General features: G+C 37.8%; 1 protein-coding gene and 2 non-coding genes across 3 annotated transcripts; 2 read left to right on the top strand and 1 right to left on the bottom strand.

Moving 5' to 3' along the window:
* Positions 1 to 488: 488 nt before the first annotated feature.
* Positions 489 to 5,844, top strand: LOC149814127 (SNF1-related protein kinase regulatory subunit beta-1-like). The gene is made up of 4 exons (XM_089989327.1): positions 489 to 807; positions 3,899 to 4,080; positions 4,248 to 4,410; positions 5,367 to 5,844. Exons 1-4 carry the CDS (start codon positions 589 to 591, stop codon positions 5,679 to 5,681), a joined length of 879 nt encoding a protein of 292 aa, XP_089845453.1. The 5' UTR covers positions 489 to 588; the 3' UTR covers positions 5,682 to 5,844.
* Positions 5,845 to 10,000: 4,156 nt separating this feature from the next.
* Positions 10,001 to 10,072, top strand: TRNAW-CCA (transfer RNA tryptophan (anticodon CCA)). The gene has a single exon. It is a non-coding gene; the product is annotated as a tRNA-Trp (tRNA).
* Positions 10,073 to 10,247: 175 nt separating this feature from the next.
* TRNAF-GAA (transfer RNA phenylalanine (anticodon GAA)) lies at positions 10,248 to 10,320 on the bottom strand. Its single transcript has one exon. It is a non-coding gene; the product is annotated as a tRNA-Phe (tRNA).
* Positions 10,321 to 18,828: the final 8,508 nt, after the last annotated feature.

The raw sequence follows: 18,828 nt of genomic DNA, 5'->3' as shown, positions 1-18,828 counted from the left end.
GATTGGGTCGATACAAGAAACGAGCCAAGCATAAACTGTTAGGTTCGTTCGCTAGCCCTATCGTCAAGTGAGCTTATTTAACAAAACGAGAGAACATCAGGTGACGTGCCGTATCACCAACCACTAGTGATATGTCTCTGTCCCTCACCACCCATTATCTGACATCGATCCACGGTGGGCCCCACCAACCGCTACAATGAGCATCGGGGCCGACGGTGATAAAGCGTCATCATGGTGGATAGTGATAAGGCTTATCACTTGGTCCCACCCTGACCCAACCCTGAGGACGAAGGCGCACGCCCACAAAGAAATTGCCACATTGTCATTATCCATCCACGAATGCACAGAATCGTCATGTAGGGAAACTGGAGGACATATGCGTCATTTGTGTCTAACACTTAAACTTTTATGTAATTTCGAGTCCTCCAGAAAGAGGATTCCAACGGCGACTCTCTCAAATCTGAATATCTCTCTCTCTCTCTCTCTCTCGGTGTCGCAACCGCCTTGCTAGCGGGAAAATCGCCTCATCACGCCGGGATTCCGATGGTCTGCGGTCTCCCGTAGAGGGATCGAGCGTGGCAGAGAGGGATGGGGAACGCGAGCTCCGCCGAGGCAGGGGGCGAGAATGCCGATCAGGGGCGCGGCGCGAGGACGGACGGCGCCGGAGGGATCCTTCCGGACGGTTTTCTGGTGGATATATCGCCTGATCGTGTCCGGATCGCTCGACCGGTGTCCCTAGACTCGTTGGGGGATTCTCCGCCGCAGAGTCCCACGAGATCGCGAGCTCCGATCCTCTTCGCTCCTCCGGTAACCCCGATCTTGGACGCTACGATAGTTTCTCCTCTTTTTTTCCTTCTCGGGGTCTTTCTTTTTCTTTTTAGGTGCTTTTCGTCTGTGATTTCTGGGACTCCCTGGTTGCTTCTCTCGTTTATTTCCTTTTTCTTTTTCTAACCTTTTCTGTACCTTTTCATTCATTTATTTTCCTTGGTTTTATGCTCTCTCTCTCTCTCTCTCTCTCTCTCTCTCTCTCTCTCTCTCTCTCTCTCTCTCAGCATTGTTTCATTGAATGCACAACATCGGAATTTTGAAGAGTATTTGTAGAATTTTTATGAGCAAGGATGTGAAAAATAGCCCAGGAGACCGTTTCAGATGGAATGAAGAGACTTGGCGGTTCCGCTTCTATTCTTGGATTTCTTAGGCAAGTTGCAGTGTCCTCATCTGCAATTTGGTTGAAAGGAGCAGTTTCGATTTTTAGATTTGTTGGAGAAAAAGTAGTTTTGATGATGACCTACGGGCGCGGTTTCTGATCTTGAAGAACAGAAACTGCACGATAGATTTGAGGTGTCTATGTCTTTAACTTGTTCTTGACATTGAGATCGGTCATGATTTGCACTCTTCAAAACTGAGTCTGAAACTCTAAACTGTTGAGCGCCGAGCGCCTTTACTCTGATTAGGTGTTGTTTCGTTTTGAAATTTTGGAGGTGCCTCTAAATTCTGGCGGATACAGTGTGTTTTTCACTTCGGTCCAATGTGCAGAGTCTACATTTGAGATCCAACCAGGGCCGTTCTACGTTTTCTAGCACATGAGTTTAGTCTTGTGACAAGTGGCCGTCTTATAATTGAGATGAAAATTTGTATCGGTTGTCTGAGAATCATGTTCACTTCAATGCACTACAGCATAGTTCCTTTGTTTTTTCTGTTTCAATATGTGCGTGTGTTTTGTAGGGTGCATGTATGAGGTGACAATACTGAATTTTGAGGTGCATATTTATCTCAGTTTCACAGTAATATGACTGTTGTAAGTTTTCCAACTTCTTGCTTAAGAAAAGAAAATATGCAAGTGGTTGCACTTCAAAAGAGTAGCTTAAAAAAGGTTAAAACTCTGGTTAACTGCAATGGCAGTGCCCTGTTGACTTGCTTGCAAATAAGAAATATGCTTCTGTCTTATGATAATTTGAGGATTTACAAATATTTAAAGCCAAAGAGGTGACCAGAATTACGTGGTTGACGCTCAAAACAAAAAAATTTAGGATAAAGTGGTTATATGATGCAGCTGAAGATGAGAACATTGATCCTGGAGTGCAATAAGAGCTTTGAATCTTCTTTCTTAGAATCACTTTCCAACACCTAGGGCATGTTTGGAAGAGAGAATAACTCTCATAGGAAAAGAAAATTTTGCCTATGAAAGTTTTTTATATGAGAAGTTTTCCAAAAGAAAGTTTTTCGCTTGTTTGTGTAGCAGGATTAAAACAGAGGGGAAAAACGTGAAAAAATGAGAGAGAGGAGGAAGGGTGGTGGTGATGGTGGGTGGTGGGGAGTGTAAAAATAAATTTTCTCTTGGTAAGTAACATTCCTCCATTTTGCAGCACTTTTCCCATCTAAGATAAATTTGGAAGTGTGTTTTCTATAAGGTTGTGATTGAGTGTAAAACATAAACAGAAAATGAAAGGGAGGATGGAAAGATGTGGGATTGCCGGTGTCATTAAGATGAGGAAATGTGTTTGTCCAGTAGGCAATCCAGTATCTACTACGTTTATAACTTATTTTAGAGAAATTTGTTGATTATATCCAACATATATTTTCAAAAAATATGCGATGAGGCAGAGATTGTTTTTATCTGGCGCCTGCTGTACATGTTTGGATTTCTGTGCTTTATTTTCCTTTGGGCTTTCTCCATTAACATGCTTCTCATCCATTTTGCACTTCCTATACTCCTTTGTTTCATGAGAATTTGTCACCATTATAAAAGTGGCTAGACGATCTCTCTTTTGTTTTGTCTTGAAACTAGCTTGAGTGCTGGGAAATATGGTTCAGTTGACATGCTGACTGAATGTATTTCTTTGCTCAGTTTCTGAACGTGTCCGACTTTGTTTCTTGTTGCTTCCTGCATTTTATTCAGCATACTGACTTGCATCCTAGACTGAGAACTGATGTTAAAACTTTTTCTGTGGGTTGCTTGCCTCAGTGTTTGACTCTCAATTTTTGTTTTTTTTCCGTAAGATGCTGTTTTGCACCATTTTTTTTATTCAGTTAAGAGTTCCTTCCATGTTCAGATACCATTTCCCCTGAAACTCATAAGTTTTAGGATCTTGCTCTAATTCCTGGTTTGATTGTCTTGGCTGGAAATAGGACATGATTCCTACCTGCAATATGGAAAACAACAGTTGTCAACTGGGTTTGCTGCTTCTAACCATATTCCAAAAAGACACTTTTCTGGTGTCTACTTGCTTTGCAGTCTGAATCTATGTGTAAACTTGGACTTGCATGGTTCTGAACAATACAAGTTCCATTGTGCTTAGACAAGCCAGCTTCCTTCCAAGGATGATCAATTTGAAGATCTTTCTTGGACATGCTAGATGTGTTTGCAGTCCTACCCAACCTGTTCTCCTCAAATACTGTTTCAGTGTTCTGAGCACAAATTATAGATTTTTGTGCCATATATTCTTGTTGTTTCATTGGCCCAGCATACTGGAGCCTTTAGGCACCTAACAACGCATTAGTCATGAACCATGAGCCTCATGATTATGAATTGGAGCATAGTATACTGGTAGAAAACATTTAAGATAATTAGGCATGCCTGGGAAAAGCCTATATGTTCTTGTTTCAGTGTAATAATAAAAAATTCAATTGAATCTCTTGAATGTTTTGAATTAGGAATGTTGTACCAGAGAAAGTTCAACAGAAGCTTGCTTGTGTGATCATGCTTGGCTTAATGGTTATATCTTGTGAAAGTTGAACTGAGTGAAGAAACAAAATTGTCTTCTAGGGCAGATTCCATGTTCTTTGATTTGGTGTTTGGTTGCTGTTTCTGGTTTTCCTGTCTTTTCCTTCAATAGTTTGGTTTGGGAAAAAGAAAAAAAGCTAGCATCATCAATTAATCAGCAAATAAATTTGTCAGGAGCCTGTGCCTCCACTATCTATGCATTCAGAACCTTGTCCAACTCCAAATCAGCCATGGATGAATGACTTGTATGGATCTATGGACCTTCCTCAAGAGCAAGGAATCCCAGTTCTGATCACCTGGAGCTTTGGTGGCAACGAAGTTTCTGTACAAGGTTCATGGGACAACTGGACATCACGGTATATAAAATATTTAATTGCAGTTGATGCCACCAGATGTCTGAATTTGTTTTGTTTTCCATTTTCTTTTTCTTTTTCTTTTTAATTGAGAATGATTATCCCAGTTCTAGTTATGCAGCAGACAAAAGAGTTGGAATTATATCCTATTTGCATGTACAATTTTACAGGAAAACACTAATAACATCGGGCAAGGATCACGTGATTCTGTTGGTTCTTCCATCTGGGATTTACCACTACAAATTTATTGTAGATGGTGAATGGAGATACATACCTGATCTCCCTTACACACGGGATGAGATGGGCCATGTTAGTAATCTCCTTGAAGTGCAGGTATGCATTAGTTTCTCTGATGACCTAATATGCAACGTTGAAGTTTTAAATACATCAATGAACTCACCAAGGAGACAGTAGTTTCCAAAAGACAACTTATAGATTTTGCAGTGAAAAGAATGTGTTTTGAAACTGTGGTTTAGGTGTTTTCTTTTATCATTGCATTTTAAGGCAGATGCCATCACTATAGTGCCCATTGATGAACTGAAAACTAACAAAAAGCCGCGGTTTTCACAATGGCATTTTCAACCTAGCATTTTCTTTGTAGAGGAAGTCTTAAAAAGTAATGGATCCAATCATCAACAATGTCATGAGCAATTCATGACGACAAATTGCATGGATTTTGCAACACCTGAATGCGGGCCCCACTCAAGTGAACATCATGTGATTGGTGTTATGAACTTGTGAGATTGCTCATTTTGGATCCCAACTCTTTCCAAAACGTGCTGAAATGATGTTAGCTCTAAAGGGAAGCTCTTGTGTCACCATGATCTTCATGGATCAAATGAAAATGCCTAACAGTTCTCAATCAATACATACATCCAGCACACAATGGAAAACAAACAACAACGGTTTCTATTCGTCTGCATGGAAGAATAAAAAGGAACTAACCATTTGAGGTTTTGATCTCTCTCTCTCTCTCACACACACACACACAAAGTAAAATACATGCACAGTCATATATATTTTTTATATATATTCAGAAAAAGATGCATTGCATTTGAGATAAGTTTTTTCTTAGGAAGGCATTTAATATAGGTTATTGAACATATGTTCAAATACAACTACTTCATAAAGGTACATGCAACACCTGAAAAAGTACAATGCATCTTTTTGTTGGATTGAAAGTTTGAAACAAATCCAACAAACTTGATTAGTGAATAAGTGTACTAGGTGATTATACATATAATTATCGGCCTCACATTTTTTTTTATAATCTTGTGATTGTTATGAAGGACTATGTTCCAGAAAGTGTTGGAAATGTGGCGGCGTTTGAGGGTCCGCCCTCACCAGATTCTAGCTACAACAAACCTTTCCCATTTCCGGAGGATTTTTCGAAGGAGCCACCACTAGTACCGCCTCATATTCATCTCACAGTTCTTGGGATGCAGGACACTCCTGAGGAACCTTTGAGACCGCAGCATGTGGTTCTGAACCATCTCTTCATAGAGAAAGGTTGGGCTTCTCAGTCAGTTGCGGCGCTTGGTCTGACCCACAGGTTCCAGGAGAAGCATGTCACTGTTGTTCTCTATAAGCCACAAATAAGGTGAGGAAGACCGACAGTGTACATAGTCTGATCATCTCTTCAGATTTATCATTTTCCTTTCTTTTCTTTCAGCCCCATTTTTTTGTTCCCGATTCTTGTTCAGCAGAGGAATTTTTGTTAAATTGATCAAAGTGCCTTTATAGCATTCAGTTTTTTTTGGAAGATTTTGATTGATATGAGCTTTTCTTCGCCTCATGCTGATTAAATTTGCTGTATGATTGGATGGAAATTAAAAACAAAGCTGAATCACCCAGCCACAAATTCAGATTATTATTATTATTACTCTTTTAATAGGAAGCTGGGGAATAACCCTGCCCCAAGGGTGGTTGGCGTAGTGGGGTGGGACCTTGGCTGCTAGACGGGCAGTCAAAGTTCGATTCCCATGTGTGTCACCCCTCTTTGCAAGCCAATGCGTAGCATAGGTGTCAGGGGTCCTAGCCTTAAGAGTTTTATGCAGCCGACACTATGACCTTAGGTATGGCAGGCTGATCAGGTCTTCGTCCTTGGGTGTGGTTTCTTCGGGTTATAACTTAAAAAAAAATGGAGAATAACCCGAAGACTCTTGGGTTATCATAGTGTGACCTAACCATCCAGCTATCTCGATCAACCCCACAAATAATGTGTACCTAGAAGTTAAAAGGTTCTCTTTTGGCTTTCTTCTTCTTGAGAAATGTTGTGATATGTGTTACATAAGGTCATGATTTGACTTGACCTGCTTACTGTTGGGGATAAAGCGAAAACAAACTGACGGATCGAGTCTTCCCCACAAGTGTAAATCGATGAAAACAATGCGACGATAATAGTGGAAGAAATAAAAAACAAAACCAGCGAAAACAAAAACACACAACGATTTACGTGGTTCCCTCTGAACTGAGGTACGTCCACGATGACCGATAAGTCAACACATTCCACTATCTTTAAACAAAGATTACAAAAGGCATAAGCCTTACAAACACACGAGGTGTAACAAATGAATAAGAGGATATACTTCACAGAAGAACAAGGAACAAATGATCTGAAGAACCAGCTTGACGAAGCTGTCTTGAAAGAAGTGTAGCAACACTTCTTACCCTTGCTCTCTCTCAAATGTTCTGTGTGTGCCAGACGACGCTTCAACAACTGCCTTTTGATGATACACCATTTTCTCGCTCATCCATCCCTTAAGTAGATGATGAGACCTGCAAGAAATGCGAAAAGACTAAACGTCTTGCACAGCTTACGAAGTGTCAGAAGCACTAATTGTTATTCCAACAATACCTGCAAATCACCATGTTGCAATGCTACAAATCGCTATCAGCGATGACCACAAATCGCCATGCGGTGATGTCACGAAGTAGCTTCCTGCAGAAGCCACAAATCGCTATCCAGTGATGCTCACAAATCGCTTATCCAGCGATAACCAAAACGTTGTACTGCTGACAGTACAAATTGCTTTCCAATGATAACCATAAATCGCTATGCAGCGATGTCACGAAATGACTTCCAACTGAAGTCACAAATCGCTATTCAGCGATGCTCACAAATCGTTGTCCTGCTGACATCACAAATCGCTATTCTGCATAACCATATCACTATCTAGTGATACCACAAATCGTTGTTTCGGCAGACAGCACAAATCGCTATTCCAGCGATAACCACAAATCGCTGTCTCCAGCGAATACAAAGTCGACTTACGCAGCTCCAAGCCCAAACCACAAATCGCTGATCTACAAAGCTCTAAACAACTGAATCGTCATTCAGCTAAGAAGGACTTCTACAAATCGTTGACCAGCGAATACGAAACTTTCCTCAACAAGATCAGGCGACGTGCTTGGAGTGCGGCGAAATTTGAATAAGGAGAGAAACCCAATACCTACCACACTACAAGAAAATCGTGGATTAGTGACAGACTATATCTATCGCTAAGCCGTCGCTAAACTATTTAGCGATGGATTAGCGATGGATAGCGCCCATCGCGAATTTTTGCTCGCTAATTAACGAAAAAACTTATCTGTCGTTACTTCTGTCGCTAATTTGCGATAGATTAGCGACAAACATTATTCGTCGCTAATCCGTTGCTAAATTTTAAAAACAAAATAAAAAAAAAGTGATCTCCGTCGGGCGGTATTCCGGCAGCAATAAGCTGGACTTGTACCGCACCTGACAGGCATTGCACAGAACGACAACTCTGCCTCGTCGCCGAACTTGTACCGTCCTCCGTGAACCGGTGCTCTTCGGCGTCGCCGAACTTGTACCGTCCTCCGTGAACCGGTGCTCTTCGGCGTCGCCGTCCTCCGTGAACCGGCGTGCTCTCCGGCATCGGCGTCCTCCAATGATCGCTATGCCTCATCGTCGTCCTCCGTGAACCGGCATCGTCGTCCTCCGTGAACCGGCGTCGCCGTCCTCCGTGAACCGGTGTCGCCGTCCTTCGAAGAAGTCGGTTTAAATCGAGCGAGGTCGGTTTAAATTTCGAACGGGGAGAGGAAAAAATTCGCGCTCGGTTTAAATCGAAAATTAACGACGGATTTAGCGAGAGAATTTTTTCGTCGCTAATTAGCGACAGATTAGCAACGAAAAAATGCCCTCGCTAAATCCGTCGCTAAAATGTTTTTCTTGTATTGAGAATTAGCGACAAAAAATTTGGTGTCGCTAATCCGTCGCTACTTAGCGACGGATTCATGAAAAAAGTTCTCTAGTTAATTTGTCGCAAATTTGCGACGAAAAAACTCTGTCACAAATTTCTGTCGCTAATTAACATTTTTCTTGTAGTGTCAGGGCTCCGCTCTTATGATAGTAACATCACCAAGCTGAAGGGACGTCACAAGTTCAAACTCACAGTGTAAGCTGGTGTACTCCCTGCTGGGACTTGGGGTTTTGACATCAGCGAGCTCGCTCGTGAGTGAGGTTGTTTTTCCCGATTACCCTGAAAGGAAAAAAAAACCGTTTTAGTGGATGGGATGAATCGGGTGTAATGTTTGCAACCAGGCAGTTCTTGGTCTAGTTTTTAGACATCATCACACTTTTAGTGTACCACTGCACTTTTGCCTTCCATCTTTGGTATACATCCTGTCAGCTGTAGAGCCCAGCAGCAGATGGAGGGAGGATCAGGCGTAGTGGCACACTAAAGTGTGCAATGTGATTGCACCTGATCCACCATCTTATTGAAACGTGGGAAACTGAGGAGTTGGCTAGCCGAGCCGTGTCAGTCAGACCTAATTTTGCAAAGCCCAACTATCAACCACTGTGTCACTATGGTCTCAGTGGGCTAGATGGGTTCAAGTAGTTCAACAAACATTAGTCGGGTTAGGGTAAAAATCTGGGCCTAGCACACAGGTACAGCAGACTGGGCCCAAGCATGACTTTCATCAGCAGCGATAACGCTATGCAGTTTAAAATTCAATTGCCTCAACAAAAATGTTGCAGATCAATGTCACAAATCTTGTTCTCGGGAAAATCTCGGCAAGGTAACAAAAGTTTAAAACAACAATTAAACGGCTGTCATTTTGTCATGAGGAATTCAAAAATTTTGTGTTACCTTTAGGAAAATGTAAATATAAGGAAAATAAAAATTTGAAATATGCAAAAAATATCAAGAATCAGAAATTTATTGAGCTTTTGCTTAAGAATTTACAAGTATATTTCGAGGGTTAAGATGGGTGAAAAGTATCCTGATACTTTTCAAGATGTTTTAACAATGTCATGGTGTTTGTCATTATGGGTTGGAACTTGATCCAACTCCAATTTATAAAAAAATGTTACTGATTTTGGAGTAGTGCATCGAGTGTATACAATGGTTCTATCAAGGGATTTGGTCTGATACCGGTCGGTTGCATGATGTAGCCCCAAACTTGAACCTATGAATATTTGACTCGAGTTAAATGGGTATGCTGAATCTTGATCTGACCCGTTGAAGCCTATCTTAGTTGGTGCAGGCTTCCCTCTTACCAGCACGATCCTCTTGGATATATATATATATATATATATATATATATATATATATATATATATATATATATATATATATATATATATATATATAGAGAGAGAGAGAGAGAGAGAGAGAGAGAGAGAGAGAGAGAGAAGATTTGACAAACTTCCAACTGTTATGCAACTGCAGTTGCTTTTGCTTGTGAGTTGTGAATGCAATGGACCTAATCTGAGTTGTGCTTTGATGGATCTGGTTATGGTTTAGGTTTTGGATATATCTCGATATCACAGCGAAGAGTATTGAACTAGATGCAAGTCGAAGTCGTGAAATCCAGCTGAGAGCATACTTCATGGTCAAAATAAGTGGTTGGCTGAGCAGAGACTATATAAATAACTAAGTCTTCTATATTAATAAGTGGATCCGTGGCGCAATGGTAGCGCGTCTGACTCCAGATCAGAAGGTTGCGTGTTCGATTCACGTCGGGTTCAAACTTTTTTCCCAAAGTGATCCATCCTTTTTATTTTTGAACTCGCGTACTTGTTCTTCTCCATTTCGTAAATAGAGGGGGGGGAAATGCTGTCAGCGTGGATTTTGAACCCATGGACTTATACTTTCTCCATTTCGTAAATAGAGGAAAAAAATAAAAATTACTAAAACAAAATTTGCGGTGAGCGTGGATCGAACACGCGACCTTCAGATCTTCAGTCTGACGCTCTCCCAACTGAGCTATCCCCGCACCTGTGAACTGATTCAAAAATAAAATTTATAATAAATTCTGATTAGTGAAAAACATGACAATAATAAACATATTTTTGCTGATATTTGTCTATTTTTGAATTTGATATTTTGTGTATGTTGAATTATCAAACTTAACTACTAGTTTATGAGGGTTTTGATGGAGAATGAAAAGATTATGATGCTTAAAAACCTCATTTGATTGACTTGTCCAATTTCTTTGTTTAACTTTTAAATTGTTTTTGCACAAGTTTCATTCCTACTGGTTTGTATGGGTTGAGTATTAGGTGATGCCAAGAAAATAATACATCTTAATTTTATTGATTAAACAGGTTTTTATTAATCTAATGGACCAAAACAAGACTTGTAATGGGGTTCATTTGGATAGTGGCTTGGGATTATAGCTTTGAATTCGTCTTTATACCTTAATGGAAACTTTTTAAGTTTTGACTTCGATCTAAATAGATAAGGGTCAAGATCTTAACGGGGAACATTGCTTTATTTTGTTTATTATGATGCTAATAGTAGGTAAAGGCATAACCACAAATATTATCGAGAAAATTGTTTGCAAGGGGAAATGACATGATCTTTAAAAAAGTGCAGTTTTCATGAGAGACTTAGAAAAATAATGGTAGATCATATAAAACTGAGCAAAAAGTTTTAAAATCATAATTTTCTATGCATAACGTAGCCCTCAAATTGAAAATAAAAAAGTGAATTGGATGATTCAACAAGCTCTATGGTAAGTTATTTATATCTAGAAAAGGGGTAGTCAACACTGTCGATCTTTTTTCGTGCTTAAACTTAAAACGGTGAGGCAATAAAACATACATAAATAAACAAAAAATGACCATACTACCTTTGAAAATAATATCTTACAAAATATGTAGTCGATATCATAATATTCCTGGAATACCTACACTGATTTTCATTGAATTTGAGGGCATTTTTTATGATTGTATCCTTATGTTAAAACGTGAAAGCACCTTTCACTATCTTTGATCCAGTGAAACTCGACTTTCAGCAACAAAACTCATAGTTTGAGTGAAAATTAACTTTGACAAGTGAAACTGAATTTTGCTTATACATCAAAATAAGAAAACTCAATTATGAAACCTAATCACCACAAAACTAATAAGTCTATGTTGTGAGACTTTTTTTTTACAACTATTTCATCTCTTCTACTCCATCCCATCATCCTCATCACCATCAACACTTCTCCACCATTACTATCACTATTTTTCTATCATTATCATCGCTACCATTATCACTACAAGAAATCTTCAGATTAGCGACGAATGTTATTCGTCGATAATTCATCGCTAATCCGTTTAGCGATAGATTGGCGATGACTTAGCGATGGATAGCGTCCATCGTAATTTTCCGGTCGCTAATTAGCGACAAAACTAATTTATCGTTACTTTCGTCGCTAATTCACGATAGATTAGCGAATGTCATGACCCATCACTAATCCATCGCTAAATAAGGATTGATTTGGTTTTGTGACAGATACATATCCGTCGCTAAGTCGTCGCTAAAAATTCATGATGGATACGTTTCCGTTGCTAAATTTCATCGCCCAATTAATGACGGCGTAGCGACGGATTACATTCCATCACAAAACATCGACTGATTCAGTTTTTGATGCAAAGGATATTAGCTACGAAAAATATCTGTCGCAAAATTTTTTAAAAAAAATTATTTGAAATAATAGAAATATCGAGAAAATTTTTCTTGTTATACAATTTATATAATCTGTGTATAAAAAATAAACTACACATAAAAAAGACATATACAAAGCAGGTGAAACAAATTTAGCACAACCTATAAGTGAAACAAATTTAACAACCCACTATAATTCTCGTCAAGTACTAATTAGTTACAAGTGAACATACACAAAGAGATTCATTTAAAACAATAATCTAATCATCGCCAAGATTTGGAGCATCATCCTCTTCATTGTCTCGATTTGCCCCTTCATCCATGCCTACATCAGCTCCTCTACGTTGATCATCTCCAGCATCCTACAAGAGAACCAAAATGTTAGTATTGATAAACAAAATATAATGAAATAAATTATATGCAATGCACCTAATCTAAAGAAATCAAAGTAACATAGCTGAATGACACATAGACTAGCAATAAAGTGAAGAACATTAACAACATTTAGATATGTGTTCTAAGGCTGACAAAAAAAAAAAATAGAGTGATTCAATCATGCATATATGTGTTCTAAGGTTGTCAAAAAAATATTATAGTGATTCAAGGATGCATATATGGTTTATAAGATTGTCAAATAAATGGGTTATATATCGCAATCATGCATATATGTATTCTAAGGCAGTCAAAAAACTTTTATAGTGATTCAATCATGCATATATGTGTTATAAGGCAGTAAAAAAACTTTCATAGTGATGAAATCATTCTTATATGTGTTTTAAGGTTGTCAAAAAACTTTTACAGTAATTAAATCATGCATATATGTGTTATAAGGCAGTAAAAAAACTTTCATAGTGATGAAATCATGCTTATATGTGTTATAAGACAGTCAAAAAATTTTTACAGTGATGAAATAATGCTTATATGTATTCTAAGGCAGTCAAAAAACTTTCATAGTGATAAAATCATGCTTATATGTATTCTAAGATTGTCAAAAAACTTTCATAGTAATTCAATCATGCATATATGTGTTATAAGGCAGTCAAAAAACTTTCATAATGATGAAATCATTCTTATATGTGTTCCAAGGTTGTCATAAAACTTTTATAGTAATTCAATCATGCATATATGTGTTGTAAGGGAGTCCAAAAACTTTCATAGTGATGAAATCATGCTTATATGTGTTTTAAGGTTGTCAAAAAACTTTAATAGTAATTCAATCATGCATATATGTGTTATAAGGTAGTCAAAAACTTTTATAGTGATAAAATCATGCTTATAAGTGTTCTAAGGTTGCCCAAAAACATTTCATAGTGATTGAATCGTGCATATATGTGTTATAAGGTTGTCAAAAATTTTATAGTGATTCAATCATGCATACATGTGTTCTAATGCTAGCAATAAAAATTCATAGTGATTCAATCATTCATACCTGACAGGCACCAAAACTCATGTTAAATGCAGGCGAAGTTTCCCTGTCCCAAAAAAAGTTGCACAACTCATTATGGATAAGGTTGAAAATGACTTCATATAAAAAGTCATGCATCATGTCCAGAAGAAGCTGACAGACACCATCCTAAGAAAGAGCAGGGTCAATCGGACGGTGGGAGTTGATGCTGGTGGGAGAACTCTGAGAGTCGTGACTGTAGGTGGCAATGACTGGTGTGGTGTTAATGTTACTCCCAAACCCGAACACACGACCCTTTTTGGGTTCACCGATTGCAGTCACACATGCTGAAGGATCAAAAGGCGGATGCTGAGTGGAGTCATCGTCATATCGCTCTACCATCTTTTGCTCGTATCACTTCTACAAAGTAATGATTACAGTAAGAATTAATAATTAAGAATTATAATATTTATGATAATGTAAATTATGATAACTTGTATATTATAATGTTTATTAATATAATAAATACATACTATTGTCGCTCTCGCCTTCTCTGATACGAACTCTCTCGTGCTCTTACATTTATGTGTTTCAACAAACACATTCTTGTAAGGCACAATGCCTCCTTTTTTGGCTTCCTGCAAGGTTAAATGATACAAAAATTAATTAGAAAGTATGCAGAAATACTTATAAATTTGAATATATATATATATATATATATATATATATATATATATATATATATATATATATTGATGAGTTACCATTTTTTTCTAGTGACTCCCAAAAGTCCTAGAACCACCTGTGTGTAGATGGGCATTAGGCATTTTTGCTCGGTTCTGTATAGCTTTTGCTGAGCGGTTTCAAAATTCGTGGCTCGCCCACTTGTCGCACATTGCATCCCAATAATCTATCATAATAGTAGAAGGGTCATGGCCCTTCCACTGCAGTGGATCATCTATCCCACCAGCTGCTTTTATTGCTGCAATATTCATATTGTGTAGCATGTCAACAAATCGATTGACAGTCACCTTCTGCCACACCATCCTCGCGTTTTGTTCTTCTTTTGCGGTCGCGAAGCGGTTCGAAGCCTACAAATAATTTCAGAAAGTTAGTGCACATGAATATAACAAAAAATTATATATGAAACACATTAGCTATGATAAACGATTGTATACCATGAATGAGGATCATAATCTTTCCAACACCTCCTTCGGGTACTCTTTCTATTGAGCGATCAGTCTTGATAGGTGTTGAAGTAGTGACTTCTTAATTTCTCGTATTACTTCTTGTAGCTTAAACATCGCGTTGCACATGAATTGATACACATTAACAACCGACTATCAATATACACTATTTATAAGATAAATATTGGACAAGTGACAATGTAATACTTACGATCGACTATCGATATACACTATTTGAATGAGTCGTCATGTGTCAGACTGAGAAGCCCATGCATTCGATGTTGTCTCGTGATGTGTATGAGTAGCTGGTGTAGGTGGATCATGTGCAGGAGAAACATCATCTACAAAACAATGAGTTAAAAATTCACATAATGCACATGTAAACTAATCAACTTTACATTTATTTAAATAACATACTTATTGAAGGATTACGTGAAGACGAAGGCTCATACTGGCTATCACTGAGCTGGGATTCAATAAAGACAATTAACAAATAATAATTTTTATATCAACATATAAGAAAAAACATAATAAATTCGTATATTTAAATATAACATAAAGACATCTACCTAATGATGTCACACGACCTCTACTTGGTCCTTGACCACTGGGTGCTCGACCACTGTGACCTCCACAAACCATATTTTAATAAATAAAAATGTTATTTGGATCAGTTACATAACTCTTGATCTTAGCATAAATATGATATATGCATGAAATGTAAAGATTTAATGGTCCTACATGAATCAGTTTTATAACTGTGCATGTACATGCTAAGTATGCATTGAATGTAACATGATATAAAATTTCATGATCATGGATACATAATCAAATTGAATATAACTTCATGCAAGCATGGATACAGTCACGTCAAGCATGTAACTGCAGCAAACACACTCTAATATCCCGCTAACTATAGCCATGACTAGCATGGACTCCGAACTACAAAAATAATAGCATATGAGAAACTGATGTGGTATGTTTTACAAGATGTACTTCACTAGCTCGAGTATGCTTCCTCATCACTTGTTTGACTTTCACATTCTTCTCCTTCATTCTCTTTCTCTTTGTCCTCCTTGTCTTCTTCTTCATTGGGCGCCCATCCACTTGATATATCATTTGAAGCACATTCTTCCATACATATGCCATCGGATAATGAAGATGTAACATACAAACTATATGTGACATCGTGACCATAAGAGAAGTCATACATATCATCTGATCGATAGTAATCACCCTCTTCAACAATCATGTCTTCCTGTAACTGATCATACTCGGGGTATATTTTAGACTTCACCTTGCAAACAACCCACCATTCATTTTTATCTGACTTCCTTGTATTCGGGTATGAAGTATAGTAATCTTGTTGAGCTTGCGAGACTAATATGAATGGTTCATATGTTTTAAACCTTGATTTATGATTCACCTCCACAATGCCTGAGGTTTTGTCGACTATTGTTGTTGTGGGATCAAACCAATGACACTTGAATAAAGTTATCGTATTATTTATGCCTAAGTCAACTTCATTATTTCTTCAATAACACCATAGTAGTCAAATTCAATTTCACCATAACTGTTACCCTTGACGCACATGCCACTATTTATCATTGACTTGTCTACACCATACTCTTTTGTATGTAATCGATAACTATTTACGATGTACTAGTAATATTGCACAACTTTGGTCAGACCATTTTGTAAATCACATATTCTTTGATTATTAACATCACCATGACGGACCTACAAGCATAAACAATGACTATAATCATGACAAATTAAGTAACATATTGTTGTTTACACAAAAAGAATGCATGTCATTGTCCTTACCAACTCTTTCAACCATGCCCAAAACTTATTTTCATGTTCTTTCTATACTTTTGAATAAGTGAGATGCAGAAGTTCTCTTTGCAACTCTAGATCAAATCGTCTGCACTTAACAAATATTTATATTATCGAACCATGTACGCACGAATAGAACTTAGTGTTACATATTAAGTATACTAACTCGATGTAGGGGTCGATCGCTGAGCAATTAAAAAGGATATAGATCTATGTTGCATCTTGCTCTCGATCTTCTAAGAGTCTTGATCGACAATTGTCAATGACATGCCCAAGTGGTTGAAATATCGATAGTTTGTCAACCACGATAAATGATTCTCCATCATCATTACGAGGTGGGCAAGTGTAATGTGTTGGAATGCGAGGTTCAAAGTACATAGATGAGAAATTTGAAATCTCTTCTAAAGCGTACGCCTCACAAATTGAACCATCCACTCTTGCTTTATTCTGAACCTTTTTTTTATGGTCAAACATGCATCTGTCAATAATATGCATCTCATAATACAATAAATTCTCAATAGCATTAGAGAGAAAAGTATAAATAAAAATATATCTTTCAAATGGGTACATCCATCGATATTGTACAGGACCACCAACCTTAAGTTCATATGGCAAATGTATGATCACATGTTCCATAACATCAAAAAATGCTGGCAGAAATATCTTCTCTAGCTGACAAATAGTAGTGATGACAGAATTCTTGAGATTCTTTACCTCAGTTACTACAACTTTTGATGCACACAATGTTCTAAAAATCTACTCAACTCGGATAATACTGCCCATATAGGTTTGTCTAACATATCATGGAATGCTAGGAGAATCAACTGTTGCATAATGACATGACAATCTTGGCTCTTCAACCTATATAATTGTCCCTCATCTATCTTCACAGCCTGAGCAATGTTAGAGACATATCCATCTGGGAATCTCAATTGTTTCAACCATTGGCATACATGCTTTACTTGATCTGGTCCAAGCACGTACCTTGCATTTGGTTTCAGTACTTTGTCATTGTACTCTTGGAGTTCCAATTATGGTCTTTTATATATTACCTTTAAATCCATACGGTCATTCGAATTATCTTTCGTTTTTCCTTTAATATTCATTACCGTATTGAACATATTATCAAACACATTTTTCTCTACATGCATCACATCCAAATTATGTTGTATCAATAAGGTCGACCAATATGATAGTTTTCAAAATATAGATTTCTTTGTCCAATTGTGATCCTTCCCAAATCCAAGGAAGGGCATTAGACTACGGGCATCTGTCAATCTATATGGAAAATATCACAATCGTCTTAAAATCTCTATGCCAGACAACTGTGTAGGTGGACCTTCTATTTCAGTTATGCATACTTGGAACACATTCCTTTATCGTTAGAACTGATGGTCGTTGGGTAAAAATCGACGGTGACAATCAAACCAGCACGACTTCCTTCCATGCATCAATCTAAAAGATTTTGTATCCTCTATGCAGTACGGATATGCCAACCTTCCATGTCTACTCTAACCAGATAACATGCCATACGCAGGGAAGTCACTAATTGTCCATAGAACAACAACCTTCATATTGAAGTTTTATTTTTTATGGGCATCATACGTGAGAACACTGTCATCCCATAATATTTTTAGCTCATCAATCAATGACCTTAAATATGCATCAAGATTTTGGCTCAAAGAGGTCGGATCAGGGATCAATAGAGACAAAAAAAGATTTTGACGCTTCATATAGAGGCTTGAAGGAAGGTTGTATGGGGTGACAAATACTGGCCAACACGAGTATGGGGTTGATCTACCCTCAAATGGATTAAATCCATCTATACATAAACCTAGCCTAACATTTCTCACTTCCATTGTGAATGTCTGATGAGTACGATCAAAGTGCTTCCAAGCTTCCACGTTAATAGGATGTGTGATCTTGTTACAATCATGTTAAACTTTATTTGCATGTCATCTCATGTGTTTTGCTGTCATCGAAGACATATACAATCATTGCAATCTAGGAGTGAGCGAAAAGTAGCGGAGTGACTTATATGACACTTCTTTTGACCTCGTGTTACCATTGTCCCTTGTCTTTGGCTTGAACCGAGGATGCCCACATGACGAACATGATCTGCTATTTTTTTTATCTTTGAAATACAACATTCAGTGATTTGGATAAGCATCTATCTTTTGATACCCTATACCTAGAACGTTGACCATAACCTTCGCATGATAGAAATTTTGTGGTAATTTCTCATTTTTGGGCAACATAGTCTTCACAATAGAGCACTTACGGTCAAAACATGATTGACTCAAATTATACTCTAACTTCAAATTCAATAGTTGAAGAACTGCAGACAAGATAGTGTGACTCTTACAACCATTCCACAGTAGCTCATCAACATCTCTAAGTAAGTCATATAATCTACTAACTGCATCGTTTGCTGCTG

The sequence above is a fragment of the Nuphar pumila genome, chromosome 15 (genome assembly GCF_984573655.1).
Source record: "Nuphar pumila chromosome 15, dmNupPumi1.hap1.1, whole genome shotgun sequence".
NCBI lineage: Eukaryota > Viridiplantae > Streptophyta > Magnoliopsida > Nymphaeales > Nymphaeaceae > Nuphar > Nuphar pumila.
This window is presented reverse-complemented; position numbering and strand designations above follow the sequence as displayed.

What these genes read in the sequence shown, in the direction of transcription:
- LOC149814127 (XM_089989327.1), top strand. Translation starts at nt 589, where the DNA reads ATGGGGAACGCGAGCTCCGCCGAGGCAGGGGGCGAGAATGCCGATCAG. An exon ending in TGGGACAACTGGACATCACG is followed by an intron (nt 4,081 to 4,247) that starts GTATATAAAATA and finishes ACAATTTTACAG; the next exon opens with GAAAACACTAATAACATCGG. An exon ending in GTAATCTCCTTGAAGTGCAG is followed by an intron (nt 4,411 to 5,366) that starts GTATGCATTAGT and finishes ATTGTTATGAAG; the next exon opens with GACTATGTTCCAGAAAGTGT.